General features: G+C 45.7%; 1 protein-coding gene across 1 annotated transcript in view; it reads right to left on the bottom strand.

The window, feature by feature from the left end:
* The window catches only part of SIM1 (SIM bHLH transcription factor 1), a 65,448-nt gene extending 63,421 nt beyond the window's left edge, over positions 1-2,027 (bottom strand). Inside the window, exon 1 of the mRNA XM_027603194.1 lies at positions 1,517-2,027. Coding sequence (XP_027458995.1) covers positions 1,517-1,691 — 175 coding nt within the window. The 5' untranslated portion in view covers positions 1,692-2,027. The remainder of the gene's footprint in view (positions 1-1,516) is intronic.
* Positions 2,028-20,293: the final 18,266 nt, after the last annotated feature.

Genomic DNA, 20,293 nt, shown 5'->3' with positions numbered 1-20,293 from the left:
GTACTTTTCCCACCAGCATTTCTCAGCACAGTTTGAATGGGAAATATGGTTTTTTAATATATAAGTTCCCCCCTTTTCTTTTCTTTCTTTTTTTTTTTTTAACTTTTCAGGAACTTTAGGTTTTGATTCCTCTCCTCCTGTGGTTTCCAGGGTCAACTGAGATTGTTCAAGGAACTGCTTTAAGACAAAACAACTATAACACTATTTGTAGTTCTGGGGTAAAATTGGACTATAATTTGAAAGTTTTCCTTTAGTGCCCCTGGCTAATTTGTCGACATGTTTTGCAAGATTTTGATTCAGATAATAACTTCTAGTTAAGATCAAACAAAGTGAAACTCCATGCCCAATAATGGCTATTTCCTTCCCCCTATTTCCTTAAAAGAAAACAACAGACCCCAAACACCCAAAATCAACAATAACATAAACCTCTGTGGGTCAAATAAGACATTCTGGTTTGTAAATAAACAGGGTTCTTTCTCTTGGAATTTTTTGTTTGTTTAGTATTCTCTCCTTTATATTTCCCAATCTCTCTCCTCTAGCGAAGATGTATCTTAAATACTTTAAAAAATCTGTACATATTATTTGAATGTGGGTAAAGGAAAGGATGGGGAGATGGAGGAGAGAAGTATCCTTTTCCTAGTGAGTATAAATGATTTTATACAGGACAGTGTTCTTTGACGGCTGCTCTGTCCTCACACAGTGAATCTTGATAATCTAAATACATGTTTTAAATCATGACCAGCTCAGCTGTTCTTCCTTCTAGGCCCTAAAAGAATTTTCCCAGGACTCGTTTGCCAACCTGCCACCTAGAAGATATTTTCCACACGGGCTGGTCTTCTTGGGTCACCCTTAAGTATTTGGGTCCTAGCCTATTATCTCAGAGATAATATCAAACTCAGAGTTGCAAATCACGAAGCCCCAGAGTTAGTTTCAGAATCTGTGAATGTCTCAAAAACTCAGAATAAATTTGCTATAAGCAGTCAAGAGACTGGGTAAATTCAGGACAAATTTGTTCATAAATATGCCTGCTTCTCTTCTGCAGAATTATAAACTTGGAGAGAAATTATCTTCTAGCTTAGCTAGCTCCATGTACATGGGTCTATCTACATGTAGCAAAATACAAGAATTTGGCAATGTTCCTGCCTTCTGCTAGATACAATTCTAACAAGAGGAATAAAAAAAAGAAAGAAAGAAGGAAAGTCATGTTTGGATTACTTGTACTTTCAATCGAGCTCAGTATCTGAAGTGTTGACAAAAGCACTGTTGGGCTGCTTCCCAACCAAACATATCCGATGGACTGGAGAGAAAGTATTAATGGGGAAGTAGAAAGGGCCATAAAAAGGCAACAGGAATTCTAAGTTCAGAGAGGTCCTTAGTCAAGCAGCCATGCTAAACTTCCCTTTGCAGAGAGTATGTATATATGTGTGAATGTACTCTGTTCAGTGGTGTAGGCTCACTCACTGGCAAACCTCTACCCCTTCTGCCTTTGAAATTCCATCTGGGCAGAGTCACTTACCTTCTGGGAACACTACTCTCATTTTGAGATAGCTGGTGGTGAGTCTGATTATGGATGCTTTGTCCAGCTGCGAGGTGATAGCCGAGGGCAAAGGCAGTAATTTAGCCAGTTCATAAAATTCACTGTTTTCCTTCTCCCTCCTAGTCCGGGCAGCATTTTTGGACTTCTCTTTCATTGTGTCTTGTTCTCCCTTTCTTCTTACAACATAAACTCCACAGATTCATCCAAAAGCAACAATAAACTTTCAATTAGAGATCATATTTGGCAAAAATATAAAGCATACTTTGAATGAAAAGACCAAAGTCTTTGCTTCAGTGTATTGATGTCAGTGAAAGACCAACGCAGCAAACAGAAAATGATTTTCTTTAAAAAAAATAGGGGACTTGAATGTAGGAAAGTTGCTGATCCACGGCAATCTAGACAATCCTAGGAGTCTCTGAGTATCAAATGCCGGCGGGACCCCTGAGAAGCCAGCCTTTTCTTCTGTTTGGCGAGGCAAACCCCGGTCCCCAGAAAATCGACATAATAATCCCCGACGTTTGCTCTTCAGTCCCGCGGCGTTTGAGGAGGCTCCGAGCCCCTTTGGGAAGAACAGGAATGCCGGACAACTCTTTCAGGCCACTGTGAAGACAACAGCATCAGAGCGTAAGAGATCTGCCGCTCCGCAATCACTCATGCACTCGCCCGAATTCCGAAAAACGGCCGGAAAAGGCCTCAGCTCGCCTCAGCGCGCCTCTCCAGGCTCCGTGTTTTTGTTTGTTTGTTTGTTTGTTTTAAGATATGGAGGAAGGGGCGAGACTGAGCCCCCTGCAAATAATGCTCCCATTCCCTCATCCATGCCAGCCACATTCTCCAGCCCCCTGGGAACTTGCCCAAATAACAAAATGCATATTTTTGAAGACCCTCAGAAGACCCTCAGTCGCCGGTCCCCGTGCCTGTGCCCAGGCCAAGCGCATGTCCCAGGAAAGCAGGTTTCCACAGATCAGAATTCCTCCACAGCTCCGAGGCCGCCTTTCAGTCCCCCCACTTGGGCAGATCTGGAATTTGGCTACCTCTCTAGCTTGGGTCTCAAGTCTCAGGGATTCCTCAAAAAGTGGCACTTACACATCAAGTCCCTCGGGACTCCCAAGGCGACCCAGGGCTCTCCCTGCCCAGCGGGGGCGGCAACACGCCGGGCACGGCAGCGCCAGGTTAACAGGTGGCACATTCACGACAGCCCCTCGCAGGCACGGGGAGGGGTGCGGTGGGAGGCGTCCCGGCCTCTCCCCCTCCGCCGCAGAGCCTCTGGGCGGGAGCAAGGTGTCTTCCGCTTCACCTACCTTCAGTCCCCGCTGGCGGCAAGGGGTGCAGAGGCGCGCACCGCTTAATTGTACTCATGCCTACCATCCAACTCCGCCGGCCTCTCGGCTTCCCACCGGCAGAGAGGAGCAGAGCGCGCCCTGGCTCCCTTTTCTTTTCTTGGTCATGAATTGGGGAAGGGGTGCGTGGGAGAACGAGGGGGATGCAGGTTTTGGCACGGGTGAGGTGGTTTTAGAATCCTCCTCCTCGGTAGCTGCTACGAACCCAGTATTATTCCTAATTGGAAGCCGAAAACGCCCCCCCTGTAACTTCTTTATAGCTCACCGGTTTAGCTTCAACTTCACTCCCGGGCTCCCTCTCTCCCGCCCTCCCTTAATGCCACTCACAAACTTCCTCGCCTCCAATTGGCTCGGCTTGCCGCGGGGAGAGGCGCTCATTGGCCGGCTGGGCTGAGTGACGCGAGCACGACCCGCACCACCCCTTGCGCGCCCCTGCTTGGGGCTCGCCTCTCTGCTACCCGCGTGGCTGCAGCGCTCCCGACAAGCTGTGGGCACGGGTGTCGGCGCTGCCCGGTAGCCGCCGCTGCTCCCGGCCTCCAGGGGCCTCGCGGGTGATGTGCAGGACCCTCGCTTCCCGCTCTCCCTGGGGTCGAGTGGCTGCGCTCCCAGCCCCGAGCGCTGGCCCCGCTGTGCCCGGCGCGTCCGAAAGCGGCGGGCTGCGGCCTGAGGCCGCAGAGGTCGGGCCGGGGGGCTGGGGCTCCTGGCGACAAGGCTGGAGTCGCCCAGACTGCGGGCGTGAGCGGCCCAAAGGCCGACCTGGCGGCCGCGCTATTCCCATGGGGCAAGTCGCGGGGCCCACTGCTTGCGCGGGGCCCGTGTTGCGCTTTCTCTCTCACGTTTCTCTGAAACCACAACGACACTGAATTCATCGCCAGAGAAGATATATATACCTGTCTTTAAATTAATCCCAAAGAGGAGAGTCTTTTTCGAAATGGCTCGAGTTTGGGGGCTGATTTGCTCACCGTGGAAAGCTCAGCCGTGGAGTCGTCCTATGGGGAGCAGACAGGGGACTCTAGAGGAAAGGAGGTGAACATTTCAGCACAAAATAGAATTAGGTAGAGTGGTTGATACATAGATAGATAGCTCACAACAATCTGTTATCTTAAACGTGAGCGAAGATTTTTGTTGTTGGTGGTGGTTTTGTTTCAGGAAACACAAGTCCAGTGTAATATTCCTTACGAAAGGATACATTCTGCATCAATACATTTACAACATTCACGGTTTCCCCAACAGGACTCATTTAAACAAACGCTTGTAAGTACTATCGCTGACAGATTATATTTAAGAGACCCTCTGATTTGAATCTCTTCTGTCACCCGAGGAAAGACAGCAGATAGCAACGGGGAAAGGTTACTTGCCCTCCCCCCCCCAAAATAATTACTACTACTTGGAATCATTCCCTACAAAGGCGATTCCCCGCTTGTTTTTTGGTGCTGCTGGTGACCACCATTCTCCTCCGGGCGGTGCACTTGGAGGCAGCTGTTTAATCGGCGGTAAAAGACAGTAAGAACACCAGTGATGTTGCATTCATCCTCTCCTTTGTGGCCGGAACTGCCGCCAAGAAAACATATACTCTGAAGAGGGGGTGTGCCATTTTTTTTTCTGATATTCGGAACAACTTGAAGAGTGTTCAAAAGTACAGACATCTGCAACCTCCTTGCTGCCCAATGGCAGTAAGCTCGCAGAACGACAGGAGCTTTCTGGGGATATTTACACATCTGGGAAGCACCTGGCAAGAAGACGTGAAGGGTCTGGATAGAAAGAATAAGAGAAAACGAAACATATAGATTTTATAGTTGTTTCAAAACTGGAATCTAGCTGATGGGCTCCAATCTAGAAGGAGTCATTTCCCCAGAGGCTGTGGACACTTAGACACCTGGCTCTGGGAGGGTTCCGACCTCCAAGTGATACACTCCTAACAAGAGAGGAGTAAGAATACTGAGAGCGAAGTAGTGTGGCTCTCTTACACACGACATTCCAGGAAGACCTGATAAGATCAAGTTAACTACTGCATTTAAACAGAGAGGGTGTTTGGGAAGGGTGAAAAAAAACCTTCCGTGACCCTTCTCCCCCCACCCCCCCCGCGCCAAATCTGGACACATCTTACGGGTAAATGGAGGGGCCAGGCGCAGCAATGGCACTTTAGAGTTAAGCAGTTTTCTATTCCGACTATGTTCTGGAAAGAATGCCGGTTAAGTCACTGGTTACTTAAACCCTACCTCTCCTTCAACAACGTGCAGGTGTATTAGCGCTTCATTAGGATTTGAAACCCTTGCCCACGGCAGAGACACCCTCGGGCGTCAGGAGGTGCCCCGCTCCCCATACAATAGAGCGTTTCACCAGAAGAAAGGCAGTATTTTGCTTTCAGAAGCAAAATGGGCAAAATGAGTAGGTAGGTCTTCACACCAAAGATGATGTCCTGGGGGGCCCAGCGGGCTGTTCCTGCGTCCCAGTGAAACTCAGTAGTCGATGAACCGAGTAGATGTTTAATAAACAAAGTGAATGGACGGCCATGTGGGGACGGCCCCCTCGCTAAGTCCTCCGCACACAACTGTCTGAGCCGCGTTTACCGACTGAGTGAATTAGCATGGCGACGTAACACCTGTTTTTCTAATCTTTGAACCTAGGCTGAAGCCGGAATGCGGCTCCTGCATGCCCTCCCCCGCCCGGGTGCGGGGAGCCGGCCTCGCACCCTCCCGGCGACCCCGCCCGTCGGCCCCGCAGGAGCATCGCGCCAGCGAGGGGCGTGAACCGGAACCTCAGGTGCCTCCCACGTGCTCGGAGAATTTGCGTTCGCCTCTAGCGTGAGAAATTTTAAATTAATTTCTGGAGTTTAAGAAGCTAGTCCTACCCGCTTCTTTGCCAAAAAGTAAGGGGGAAAGCCCCGGGAAAGAAAGAAATGGGCGCATGCGACCCAGCAACACTAAACAAGAATCCTAAAGGCGTCTAGGCCGCTGCCTCCTTGTGCGAGTACCTCTGGCGCTGAGGCACTGTCTACGCAACCACGCAACGATTTCCTAATGCGGGAAGAAACCGGGGCCTGTTTGTAAACAAACATCTTCCTCCTTTCCTCTGTCAAGGAGGGCAAACAGCAAAATCGTACCCCAGGGCGTCTCTTCTACCACGGAGGCGACCCCAGATGCTGCCCGCATGGAGCCCTCCTTTTTAACTCGCTCGGACACCACGATGTGCGGGCGCCCAAGGCTCTAGATTAGGGGGCACGGCGTGCCCGCTGCGGCAGATCTGAGAACCAACGCGCCTGTGCGTGCGGAGTCCCGCGCGCCGCGCGCTCCCGGAACCAAGAGGAGGGGGCCTCCGAGGGCCGCCGGCCCCCTCCCAACAGCAGGCAAAGTCCAGACTAGAGAAGCTAAACCTCTGGGCTGGGAAAGAACCAGAACGCCCAGCGGAATTCCGGCGCAAACTACGGAGTTGGGTTTCAGTGTACTGGCCCCGACCTGGGCGCATTGTGATGCTGACCGTGCTCAGGCACGGACTTCTATACTACCTCTGGTAACTCCTCTCTGCGCCCAGCTTCTTCAGCATCTTAGCAAAACTGGAGTGGTTTCTGTCGCCCCTTCCTCGCTCCCATAACACACTTTTTTGTTTTGTTTTTACAGACTGCTAGGAACGCATACATGTACTTTTACTCGCTTCCACGTCACATATACACATTTGGACAAAGCACACAGGCACGGATTTTGCTCAGTGGCCAAGGTCAGGATGAATGATACACTTATTTATAATCAAGATGCAAAATCTGAAAATAGTCACCTGAATATCTCAGTTATATCCAGATGTTCACCCCCTACCACTGAGAAGGAGAATTTATCTAGGGAATATTAATGTCTAGGGAAATACTAACACTTTTCTTCTTTGGTGTATGTAAGTGAATCCTGCTGTGGCCTCATTTTATTATCACATTTAGACATTCTGATGTTGAGAAGCAAACAAGGGCCCCTTACAGCTTCGACCTGATGGGACAAGTCGGCTAGAAAACAAAGAATAGAAGGATCCTCCAAAAAATAGCCATATTTAATATTTTTAAAACTTATGATATATATCACTTGTTTGATCAGGACGTTTTGGAAAGTGTAAGATTTTATGCAAAACAACACAGCCCTTTTCTGACACACTGCTTCCGAGGTCGCCTAACTGAATTGACCATTGAAATGTCCCCCAAATTAGCTTCAATGAATACACATTTACAAAGAAAGAAAAAAAGAAGGAAAGGAGAAATAAAGAGAAGGAAAGAGGAGGAAAGGAGGGAAGGGAGGGAAGGTAAGGGAGAGAGAGAGAGGAAGGAAGGAAGGAAGAAAGAAAGAAAAAGAAAGGCACCAACCTGAAAAATGAGAGTAGTGAATTTTATGTAGTTTTTCTATGTATTCTGGACAATATTTTCCACTCAGGTTTTGAAACCATAGTCTAATAGAATCTTGAGTTGATCGCTGAGAAACAAGAGTATTTCTTAAACTGTGCACACTTTAAAATAAATGGATTATTCAAACATTAACAGCTGGAAAACTCCGATGATGCACATTCTGTGGACAGGAGCAGGGGGCTGCCTGCCTTAAGGGTGCCAGCACTTTTTACACTACTGTTGTTGTTGTTAGCTGTGGATGATGTGTGTGTATATTTCACCACAACTGGGCACAGGAGCACGACCAAAATGTTCAAAAGCTGAAGATGAACGTTGGTTTGTGACTTTGGGTTGAAAGACACTTTGATTCCTAAATTGGTTTCTGATTTTCAGGTCAAAATATGCTCACTTGCACTTCAGGAGCGCATGCCAAGCCGGGGCTGGAGAGTGGGTGGCCAAGATGCAGTGTGTGTGTGTGGGGGGGTGGGGGGTGAAGCGGGAGGCCGAAAGGGGACAGAATGGGGTCAGTGGCCTCCAAAAGGGTGAGGGGCATCAGAATTGGGTGGACCCAGAGAGCATGTGATTCACCCTCCTCTGGCTTTGAGAGCCTTTGAATTAGGCTTCTGTAGAGTTTTCCCCTTCTCTGAGCCCCAGCTTTGCCTCTATTCCCTGGCACCTATGAACCCCGGGACTATGCTGTGAGTGCCTAAAGAGGACCCCCTAGCCCTGCACTGCCTGGGAGGAGGGGGTAAGGTATTCTTGTGAGACTGATCTCGCTAATCTGTCACAAATGACCGGCTTCCAGCCCAGGCCGAGCCTCAGGGTCACCTAGGGGTGGGAGGTGGTGGCCGAATGTGGCTTTAAAAATAAGGACTTTCGGACTCCACTCCGATTTAGAAACTGGAAATCTCTGTTGGACTCTGGAGTTGACATTCCGTAAATTGTGGGAGGGGAGAGGGTGGCCCAAAGACAAAGCAGCTCTGAGAGCTGCAGGGGCAGGAATGAGAACGATCTCAGAGCGAGGGGTGCGGGTGCCACCTCCCAAGGTGCAGTGGGGGTGGCCGGCCGGTTCCGAGACGCCCGGGCTTAACTCGGCTGGTGCGCGTCCCCATAGAAGTCGCTGAGTCTCCAGGCCCTGGGTCTGGGGTCTCGAGTAAGCGCTGCCTGCCTCTACCCTCCTCCTGACGTCCCCCCCGGGATCCCCGGGAAGTACCTCTGCGCTCGCCTGGGCCGGGGACCAAGTGCCTCGGGCACTTGGGGCACATTCCTGAGTCCCACCATCCAGCGACTCATCATCATCATCTCTGGGCCCCGGGGACATGGAAATTTGCTCTCAAAAATCTGGCCACCCTTGCTCCTAACCGGGTGGTTTTGGAACTTCAGCTTGCATGGGAATTGCCTGGAGGGCCTGTTAAAACACAGATTGCTGGTCCCCACTCTCAAAGTTTATGATTCAGCAGAACTGGGCTAGGACCCAGTAATTTGCTCTTCTAACAAGTACCCAGGTGAGAACCATTGCCTGTCTGCTTTTTCTCTGTTTTTGGAGAAGACTGGAAGGGAAAGATTTGAAGTGATAGCCTTGTGCCAAGTAGGACCTTGGGCATATGGTATAAAATGATATGACTGTCTATTTGAGGTCTGGAGTTGAGGCTCATAGCTGTGATAGGACAGGGTCCCTGAAGATAGGTCATTAGGCTGCCTCCTTAGGAAAGATCCTGAGGTAACGGCCTCAGGATGAAGGAAAGGAGGCCCAGGAACCCAGCCACACTTCAGTGGGGAGACTGGCCTCAGAAGGGCAGGGAAGTGCTCAGGGCATCCCCAGAAGGTTCTAGGGTTCCAGGGTTCTAGCTGGGCTGCACAGAAGAAGTCTAAAGGGTGTGGGTCAATTGACCAGGAGTAGGGCATATTGGAAAAATAGCAGATAAGTTTTGGTTCTCCTTTTGGCACAGAAACTGTTCCCTAATTGTGCCAGAGTACTTTAAACATAAAGGGCCCAAGATGTGTGTGGCCTTGGTGCAGAGGAGCTGTCCCTGGAGGAAGAGGCCCTGCCTGTACCCATTGGGTCTGTGAGGTCTAGGCCTCCCCCCAAGTGGCAAGGGTTCCCTCCTGTGCACGGCTTCATTAGGACATTATGACTTTGTCAGCCCTTGGGCACTTCTGTCATGTCTTTATGGGTCCTTTCCTCCATAAAAAAATTAAAGGTTATATTTTACAACTGTGTCATTCAGGCTGAATTCATTATCATGTATTCATTATTCTCATATTTATCTTTTTTCTGATTGTAAAAGAAATTAAAATTAAAACATTCCAATGAGCCTCTAAAACTATCATGGGCGCTTTGCACTGTGCCAACTGTGACAAATGGATAAGTCAGTGCTGTTCTTGGGCACATCGGGGAGGATGAGGGTGTTTCGAGTGCCTTTTCCCAGCCGTGGCTCCTAAGCCTCTTTAGGAAACCTAGCGAGAGCCTTGGTACAAGGATTCCTCTCTATGAGCCACACCTCTACTCCTGGTACGAAACTGGTTGGCTCACCAGTGCTCCCACTGCGGAGCCCTTCCACCCTGCTTTAGTTATGTCAGAGGTAGTGCCCTAAAACAGGGTGGAAAAAACAAACAGGTGATCAGCACCATTTCTAAACATTTGGCCAGCTTCACTTTTATCGTTACTTGGATATCAGATTATTAAGTGAAATCCAATTTTAAAATGCTATGCAAACCAAGCAAGTGCACCTTTGGGCTCCCTGTCGGTGTCCGCTGCTCTACAACTCGTTAGTTTCTTATTATCTTCTAGAGTTGTCTATGCATATTTAAGAAAACATTAAGATTGATCTTTTATATATTGTTCTGCACCTTGGTATTTTTATTTTCCATAACGGTTTCCTCATCCTTCCTTTCTTAAACATCTGTACAGTTTCCATTTTAAGAATATATCTGTATAATTTATTTAACCTGTCACTCATTGAGGGCGTTTATGTTGTTTCCCATCATTGCTTTTGCAAAAAATGCAGCAATAAATAAACTGCACAGGTATCATTTACCTGTGTACAAATGCAACCACGGGACAGATTCCCAAAAGTGGAGTTGCTAGAGCAAGGGCATGTAGATTGGTACTCCTCATAGATATGGACAAATCGCCCTCCACAAAAGTTGTGCCAATTGACACTCCTACCAGCAATGCGTGAGGATGACTGCTTCCCAGCCTTGCAGTGAACCACGTTGTAACTTTTTTTTTTTTTTTTTGGCCAATTTGATAGGTGAAAAAAATCAGCCTACTTTTGTTTTTCTCTAACTATGGAGGTTGAACATCTTTTCATACCCTGAGAGCCTTTTGAGTTTCTCTCCTGTGGATTGTCCAGAAACGTTTGAAGGTGGGACCCTCTTGGCTCTGAAGTGAGTTAAGGTCCTTGGGCAGGAGGAAAAGCTGAGACTTGGCTCTTAATGAAGATGAGGGTTTCTTGAAGCCCTGGTGGAGAAATACAGGGTCAAGGTCCTAGCATAATCTACCAACATTTTTTTTCCTCTTATGAAACATTTAATAGTCTTTAATGCAAAACACAGAAGATAAATATGCAAATATAATTTTAATGTGTCTTCCTCTAACAGATCCCCTAACTAATTATAATCAATTGTATTGTACATATGTTAAAATAGTGGTTAATTTATGGATTCTGTATGTTTGAAATTCAGTTGTCCCAAGTTGATATTTGATCAACCTGTTTTTGTATTTTACCTACAAACACACGGGGACTTTACCACAAAAACAACTCAAGCATTAACATAGGCCAACCAATCACTTCTCATGATTTAAACAAATAACTTGGAGGAAACAGGGGATAGATTCATCCTGGCAGCCGTTTCACAGGAGGAAAAGCTGTAATGGAAAAGCTGGTTAAGAATCTAAATAAAATGCTACATGGGAGAAAACAAGTGTACTGCAAATGTGCAGCCTGTGGTGGTTTAGATCTGCTCTGATATTTATTTTTACTCCTGGAGATCTGATAACTTGTTTGTGAAGATAAATGTTATCTGACAAGCCATTGTGTATCTTCTCCCTGAATAATCACAAGTCCCAGAAACGAAACCATGATGGCAATGTGATTTCTTTTTCACTCCAAACCAGACAGGAACGTAAGTGTGTGTGTTCAAGCTGATATTAAGTCTCCTTACACATTTTAATTTCTTACTCATTTTAGGGCTCGAGTGTATTAGAATTATAACACATGGTTTGATATCAGATGGCTCCCCCTTGCTTCCTCTCTCTTCCTGTGCCCCTCTCCCTACCGTAAGACATGATAATCAGAAACTATTCCGGCAGGAGGAGCTGGTTTAGACACAAATGGCTTCCATGGCAACTCCTGACTCCACATGACTTCTAATAACCGGCATTTCAGTTGGAAATTGTCTGTGTGATATTCTGTCCAACACTGGTGCTTTATGTGGGGTTTTCCCTAGTTTACAGCTCGGACACGAGTCTTAACCTCCGGTTTCATGAATAAGCAGCAACAGCAATATATCACCACCTGCAACAATGATGTGGCCAGTGATTTGTCACATGTTCCGGGTTCCAATTTTCAGACTAGCTGACGGAGATGAACACCGAGTGAGAAGGGTCCAGAGCTGGTCTCACATAGTGTAGAAAATCTGGAAAGTGTGTCCCACTGCTAATTGACACACAGAGTCTGATGTTCTCATTCAGCTCAAGAGAATGCGTACATCAGGCCCCTGATGGCGGGTCGGGCGTGTTGGGCCGAGAGTCACAGACCAGCCAGAGGGCCCCCTTCCTCATTAAAGAAAACCAAAATAGAGCTTTTCCTAGAGCTGAGTGATCTGCTCACCTCCCAAAGAGTATTGGCACCTCTGTCCCGGTGACAGAAAAAGAAACCTGGAACAGGATGGGTTGGTAAAACCTCATGATGAAGTGTTTTATAATTTTTGCTGGTACCCAGGGAGAAATGTGTCACAAAAGGGTCAAGAGATTGTTCTTGGGCACCTGGGTGGCTCAGTCAAGCGTCTGCCTTTGGCTCAGGTCTGCCCCTCCCCCTCCTCGTGCTAGCTCCCACGCTCTCCCTCAAATAAATAAATAAATAAATAATCCTAAAAAAAAAAAAAGGTTAAAAGAAAGCGAGAGAGATTGCTCTTAGAAACACTGACAGTCAGTGATGGAGTCAGCGTCGAGGTGTGGGGGAGCCCAGCTTGTGCTCCCGAACTTGCTCCGGAGCTTCTGGTCCAGCTAGGCGGCTGTGCCACGCCCGGGAAGGCCAGGACTGGAATTGAGCCAGCACGCTGTCCCGTGTCCTCCCCGCGCATGGTACCTTTTCATAATTGGCACGGTGGAGAGCTCACCCTGCCCACACTCCCCTCCTTGTGCGTAGTAGTCTTGTGTGAACACGTCACGGAAGATTTATCGTGATGCATTGGAAATAATCAGGCAGGGGCTTTAGCGGTTAGTGAGTGACCGGCAAGTATCGCTTTATCCCAGGGGACTGTAAGACCGGAAGTGACACAGCAAATCTGTTTAGTGGGGGCATGTTCCAGGGAAAGTGGGAGAGTGGGATGAAGAAAGAGAGGAGCATGCGCAGGTGGGACGCATGAAAGGGGGAATTTGACAAAAAAGTTGACATCAACGTGCAGCAGCAAAATGGGTTGAAAAATCTAGTGACCAAATTCTGGGGGAAATGCTTTAAAATAGCTGAATGTATTTATTTTAAAACTGTATTTACTAATCAGTTTATGCATTTTTTAAAAAGGTAACTTTTGAAATATCACACTTGCTTTGACTAATTGGAAAATTTTTTTTAAAGATTTTATTTATTGGGGCACCTGGGTGGCTCAGTCGGTTAAGTGTCTGCCTTTGACTCAGGTCATGATCCCAGGACCCTGGGATCAAGCCTTGTGGTTGGCTTCCTGCTCAGCAGGGAGCCGGCCTCTCCCTCTCCCTTTGCCACCAACTTGTGCTCTCTCTCTTGCTTGCTCTTTCTCAAAGAAGTAAAATTTTTTAAAAAGATTTTACTTATTTATTTGAGAGAGGAAGAACATAAGTGGGGGTGGGAGAGGAGCAGAGAGAGAAGAGAAGCAGACTCCCTGCTGAGCAGGAAACCTGACATGGGTCTCCATCCCAGGACCCAGAGATCATGACCTGAGTAGAAGGCAGATACTTAAACGACTGAGCCACCCAGCACCCCTGACTAATTGGAAATTTGAGGAGTGTATAAACACACTAGGTCCATAATATTTAATACTATTATTAGCTACCAGTGATCCAGTGGTCAATGATGCTGTAGCTTATAGAGGACCTTCATATCTTTCTAGAATGAACCGAAATCTGACCAATGGGACAGGGTGTTGGAAGCACCTGTGCAGTGAGTAAAATGTAGAAAGCACTCAGTAGAGGGGAGGCTCACCCAATTCTCACTTGCTCTATGATTTCAGCATTGAAGGAGTTCATTGGGTCCTCTGTGAATTTGTAATCCTCAGCATTCTTATGAGGAAGGAGACAGATGACATTTCTCCAAGTTTCCTGAGGGAAGGCTGAAGAACAGAGAGCTGAGTAGCTTCCCCAGAATCACACAAGGATAATGTTCACCCAATTAAGTATTTCCAGACTTTCCCTTGAAAAGTGATTCAAACTTTTGGAAAAAGACCAAGTAAAAAAGTGTATTGAAAATAAACAATGAATCATGGAACACTACATCAAAAACTAATGATGTAATGTATGGTGATTAACATAACATAATAAAAAAAAGAAAAAGAAAAGAAAAGAAACAGTGTAACCCAGGGGGCAAACATCTCCATGAAATCAAGGAAGCAGAAGCATCTCTGGGTGGAAAGAAGAGATGCTTACCAGTGAGCCTGGATTTCTTCTTGAAACTTCTCTTAATAATTACGGATTTACAGGAAGTTGCAAAGAAACGGACAGGGAAGTCTGGTGTGCTTGTCACGCAGCCTGCTCCAGTGTTAACATCTTGTGTAACTATAGTACGTACTGATGCCAGGAAATTAACATTGGTACAATCCCCAGAACTTACACAGGCTTCTGCCATTATATATACCCTTGCATGTGTGTGTGCACGTGTGTGTGTGTGTAGTTATATGCAGTTTTGTCACACATGTAGCTTAGTGTAACCATCACCATAATTAAGATACAGAGCTAGAACATCACAAGAAGCCTTCCTCATGTTACCCTTTACAGCCACACCTAACCCTTATTCCCTGCCCCATCCCTAAACCCTGGCAGCTACTAACCTTTTTGTCTCTATTATTTTATTTCAAGAATGTTTTATACAGAGAATCATATAATATGCAACCTTTGAGATTGGCACTTTTGTTCAGCATAAGACCCTTGAGGTTCATCTAAGTGGTTACATACATCACTAGTTCGTTCCTTTTTATTGTTGAATAATATTCCATGGTATGGAGGACCATAGTTTATTTAATCATTCATCCGCTGAAGAGCATTTTGGTGGCTTCCAGTTTTTTTTTTTGATAGATGTATAAAGCCATTATGACCATTTACATACAATTTTTTTGTGTAACTACATGTGTTTTTTTTTATTTTTTAACTTTACTTATTTATTTAAATTCAATTTAGTTAACATATAGTGTATTACTACTTTTTGGGGTAGAATTTAGTGATTCATCAGTTGCATATGACACTCCGTGCTCATTACATCAAGTGCCCTCCTTCATGCCCATCACCCAGTTCCCCATCCCCCACCCACCTCCCCTCCAGCAACCCTCAGTTTGTTTCCTAGAGTTATATGTTTTTATTTTTCGGGGACAGATGGTCAAGGATACAGTTGCTGAGTTGTGTGGGATGTCTACTTTGAGGTTTTAAAAGAAACTGCCAAACTGTTTTCTAGATTAAATGTACTATTTTACATTCCCACCAACAGTGTATGGGTGATACAGTTTCTCCAGATCCTTGTCAGCACTGAGTGTTATCATTATGTTCTACTTTAGCCATTATGATAGGTCTGATATCTTTATGTTGTTAATTTGCATCTCACCAATGGTTAATGATGGTGAACATCTTATCATCTGCTATGTGCCATCTCTCTATCCCCTTTGATGAAATGTCTGTTCACGTCCTTTGTACATTTTCCAATAGGATTTTTTTTTTTTTTTTACTGTGGTGCTTTGAGAGTTTTTTATGTACTCTATATATGCAAGTCCTTTGTTGGATATACGATTTGCAAATATATTTTCTTCAAATTTGTCTTTTCACCCCCTTTCCAGGGTCTTTCACATATCAAAAATTTTAAAATTTCATGATGTCCAATTTTTCCATTTTTCCTTTTTGAAACTTATTTTCAAAAAGCCATAGGGACAACATCATCCACAAGGGAATGTCTCCATGTCAAAACCATGGCTCTGTGAAGCAGTTTCATAATTGTAACAGGAGGAAGAATGGTAATTCCAATTCCACTGATACTTATTAAGCATCTATTGTGTCCCAGGTACTGCTCTGTGTACTCTGGATTTTTCAGTAAATGACACAGCAAAGATTTGCATCCATGTGGCACATGCAGATGAGGGGAGATAGACAATGAACATAATAAAAAAATTATATAGTAGGTAAGGGGATTCTAAGTGCTGTGAGGACATAAGAAGAACCAAACGGTGCAGAGCACGGTAGGGGGATGTGTGCAGTATTAAGTAAGAGTGCAGGTGGCTTTGCCGCAAAGGTGCAACTTAAGCCCACTTGAACAAGGAGTTATTCAAGCAGGTGTCTGCATGAAGGGGACTGCCAGAGTAAAGACCCCAAGGTGGGGGCACCTGCGGGGTTCATGGAATAGCAAGAAGGTCAGTGTCTGGAGCCGAGCAGAGCAGGGAGAGGGAGAATAGAGAAGAGGCAAGAGGGGCAGATCATGGGGGGCTCCGAGGCCACTGTGAGGACTTCACTCTGAGTGAAGTGAGAAGTTATGGCGGGCTGTGGAGTGGCAGGGGCGCAAAGATCTGACTTGCTTGTTGTGCTGGGAACAGTTTGAAGGAGGCAGGAGCAGAAGCAGGGAGATGTGTGGGAGGCTACTGCAGGGATCCGGGGCAGAGCTGCCGGTGCCTTCCACCAGGTGACAGCAGTGGAGATGATGAGAAGTGGTTGAGTTGAAGGTAAATCCAATGGGGCTTTCTGATGAGTTATGTATGAAAGAGGGAGAAGGAAGGCTTCAGGGTTGAAGTTAGAACATCGGGTAAAATTAACTCCAAGTACAGGATGAGAACCGAAAGTTAACAAGAGAGAAAGAGAAGAATGGAAATAGTCGACAAAAATGTCAGTTCAGCCTTCGTGGGGGCGGGGTAAAAGGGGGAGGGGGACAATTTAACACTATCCATAAAAATTTTAAATGTATAAATGCTTTGTTCTAACAATTTTTCATTTTTAGCAATTTATCCTTCAGAGATACTTGCTCATGTGCACGGTTATGTGTAAAGGGATTTCACCACAAAACTGTAATAGTGAAAGATTTAAATAACCCAAATACCCGCCTGTGGGGGAATGGGTTATAGACCACGGTCCATCAAACCTTAAATCCCCATGCCACATGAAACCAAGAGACATATCTACATAAAGCTCTCCGAGGCCCACTGTTAAGTGAAAAAAACAAGATGCAGAATGATACAGGAAGTGGGTAAAGAAGACGCTCTATATGCACACTTACATATCCAAATATGTGTAAATACACAGGAATAGGTCTGGAATGGTATGGAGGAAACTTCTGAAAGGAGCAAGGAGTTTATTCTCTATATATGTTTAAATAGACATTTAATACTGTTCTAATTAAACACACTTAAAAAGATTGAATTTTATCCCAAGATTTTTTTTTTTTTAAAGTAGAGTAGAAGGATTTTTTTTTTTTGTTAAGTAATTAGATTCTTTACTATCTTCCTTAGAGGTCTCAGGAAATCCAGACCCCCAGTCTGGGAAACAGCTCTACCTCCGTGGTTAGGGAGTGAGTCTGGGTTAGCCAGAGCAAGGGGCAGGGTCGGGGCAGCTAAGACCATTCAAGTATAACAGGCTCTGGAAGGGACCAGCTGTCACCCATTTTGAGAGATAAACATGAACGGAATTAGTGCTATCCCCAAATCCTGGATCATTTTGTCACTTTCTGCCTTATGATGGGGGCAGCAGAAAGTAGCAGAAAGAGGACTTGGAATCCAAAGGGCTGGGCTCCAGTCTCAAGTGCAATTTGCCCAGTATCTCTGAGCTTGTCTCATTATCTGTGAAATCAGGGACAACAGCTCCAGGGAAATGAGAGCTATAGTTGGAAGCTCTCCAGATGGGCCACCGGACTATCAGGGCTCTCCAGGGAGGGATCTGCATCTCTTTGACTCCTGGCCAGGGTGTGCTATGTTGTTAGGACCTCTGGAAATGTATTTTAAAATAAATGTATTTGGCACAATTTCATGAGGGGTTTTCGCAGACAAATCAGACTGTTTTGTGACATCATATGGTTGGTCTTTTTTTTTTTTTTTAATTGCAAGTTTGGGTGAGAATGTTACTGCTGAAACCATTTAGGTTTCTTGTTTTCTTTCTTTAAATTTCACTTTCATCTCCATCCCCAGTGACATTTGCAAGGACGCTCAAGGACAGAATGCTAGCAGTATGAGTTTGCCACCTATTGGCGGACATTTTCATTGCAATTATTTTCCTGTGACCTAGATAATGGTCTCAAAACCAAAACAAAACCAAAACACTGTCAGGCACAAAACACTTCCACAACTTCTACTCCAAGTGTTCTCTCCATATATTTGCTTTCATTATTCCCATAAGCATTGGTATTAATTAGGATCACCAGCAATGATTTTTGTGACTAAAGACCAATCTAACTTTTGCTTTATGAAAATTTGTCTTAATTACTTCATTGTATTTTTTCCATCTGATCAAGGTAGTTTGGATTTGATAATATAACTGTCGTATTTCTTTAGAAAATTAAAAAAAAACAGATTTAGGTCACTCTGCTCCACCACTCGTAATACAAGTAAAAGCATGGGTCTGTATAGTTATAAACCATCATATATAACACTTGAATCATGCAGTCAGTGGAGGAAAGAACGCAGCCTTGTTTTGTGATATCTGATCTTCACCTGATCATGGCCTGATCTTTGAGCATCAATTTCTACATCTATGAGTGAAGCGATTGGACCAGATTTTCTGTGCAGTTTCTTCTAGCTCTAATAAGCTAGACTTTATGAGCTACAAGTAATTATAACAGTGATATCTAACATTTATCAAGGCCTATACTATCTGTCAGGTCCTGGGCTAAAGTACTATCTCATTTGATCTGTGTGACAAGCTTATGAAATAGGTACCACTATTACCAGCAAGAAAACTGAGACTTAGAAAAATTCAACGTCTTGCCCCCCCAGTTACAACAAAGGAAGTGCTAGGCCCAGAACTGAATATGGACAACCTGACTCCCAAGCCCATTGTGCCTTTAGCCACTGTAATACATATCCAAATAAGGGTTGTCCCTTTTCATGTACTCCCGCTGGAAGTCTAACCATGCACTCCAATCATGCTGTCACTACTATGTTTGGAGGGCTGTTTTAGAAATAACAACTTAGTCCAACAAACGAGCTGAGCTAATTTGAATCAAACAAGAAAAGTTGGCCTTACCGACATTTGGCCACTTCCAAAACAGAGGTGTTAAGATCCATCTCCATCCTACCTATATGGAGCACCTAACTCTCCATATGGGTTGGAGTCAAAGACACAAGCCCTGTCAGACAGCATGTGCTGTGCGGTAGAGCTGTAGGGACCACCGGGGGTGGCAAAAGCGAGCTACCAGCCAGGCCAAAGCATTGGCAGAGGAGGAGTGGGGCTTGGGGAAGACGAGGCACCAAGTGTGGGAAAGGAGAAAGAGCTGGGGGAGTGCAGGCAGGTTTAACCAGAGAGGCTGGTTTGTCTCTGGAATCAGTGAGAAGGAATGTTGACGTGTGTGGGGCCTCGTGGAGGAGGGCATTTTGTGCCTCACTAGGCAAAACAAAATTCCCTGCCAGTAAGGAGGAACTGCTCAGTGCAGGGGTCTTGGAAGGCCCTGCCCGGGTCCTTGTCTGATCTTTGACCAGTAACCTCCTAGATGATGTCTTTTGCCCCCAAGGCATTCAGCCACTGAAGCCCACATCCTGTATTGTCTGCTCTAGCTCTGCCTCATGTCTAGTTGCAGCTAAGGCTGCATTTAATTGGGACTCTGTAAGTCTTTGTTTTTTCCTAGCAAAATCAAATACATACCCTAAGTATTCCCATAGCAGTTCACAGACACCCAAATTTAGGGCTGACTGTGTTGACTTTGAGGGCAAGGACAAACCATCTGGGTTTGGCTTTCATTCCCTAGTCCCCAGTCCAGAGCCTGCTCACACTGCCCTGGCTCTGACGAAGCCCAGTTGGGTGCTGGGTTGGGGAGCTGGCCGGGGTAGGTGTGGATGAAAGTCAAGGGCATTGAATTCTAAGCTGTGACAGATCACACGCATGGTCCATGGCCAGGGGGTGGGGGCAGACATGGCTCTGAAGCGAGTGGCTCGTGGGAGGGGGGAGAGGAGCTATAGAGGGAGGTTGGTGGGGCTCAGCGAGAAGCCACAGTGCACCTGGGAGGAGGGTAGGACTGGCTTTCGTACCCAAACTGCCTCTCTGTCTCTTAGTCTTTCACGTGATTCTGGCCCTGTAGAGGTACAAAATAAATGTTACGTTGGTAAATAAAGGACATATTCATGCTGTTGAATTAGCCAAGAAATTATTTCCAAAGAGAGACACTGGAATATTTTATTCATCAAAACCAGATATATAGTTTTGAGTTTTGTCTTCTTGTCTCTTTTAGAGATTCTTAAGGATAATTGACAACATACACTTTTCTTCTGGGCAGGATCTATGATGGGCTTATCATTGAGTTTCCATAGGGCCGAGAGTATAGTAGATACAAAATACTTGTGAAGGGGCTTGATCTGGGCAGGCTGGAAAATTACACAAGTCTGTCGTGCCTAGAACTATTCACATCTCACCAGAGATTCCACCATATAATGGTCAACTTTCCCATCACAAATCTTAGATTTGATTTAAAATTTTTTCGA

This window comes from Zalophus californianus, chromosome 7, assembly GCF_009762305.2.
Source record: "Zalophus californianus isolate mZalCal1 chromosome 7, mZalCal1.pri.v2, whole genome shotgun sequence".
In the NCBI taxonomy this organism is placed as follows: domain Eukaryota; kingdom Metazoa; phylum Chordata; class Mammalia; order Carnivora; family Otariidae; genus Zalophus; species Zalophus californianus.
Note: the sequence above shows the minus strand (reverse complement) of the source record. Positions and strands in the feature narration are given on the sequence as shown.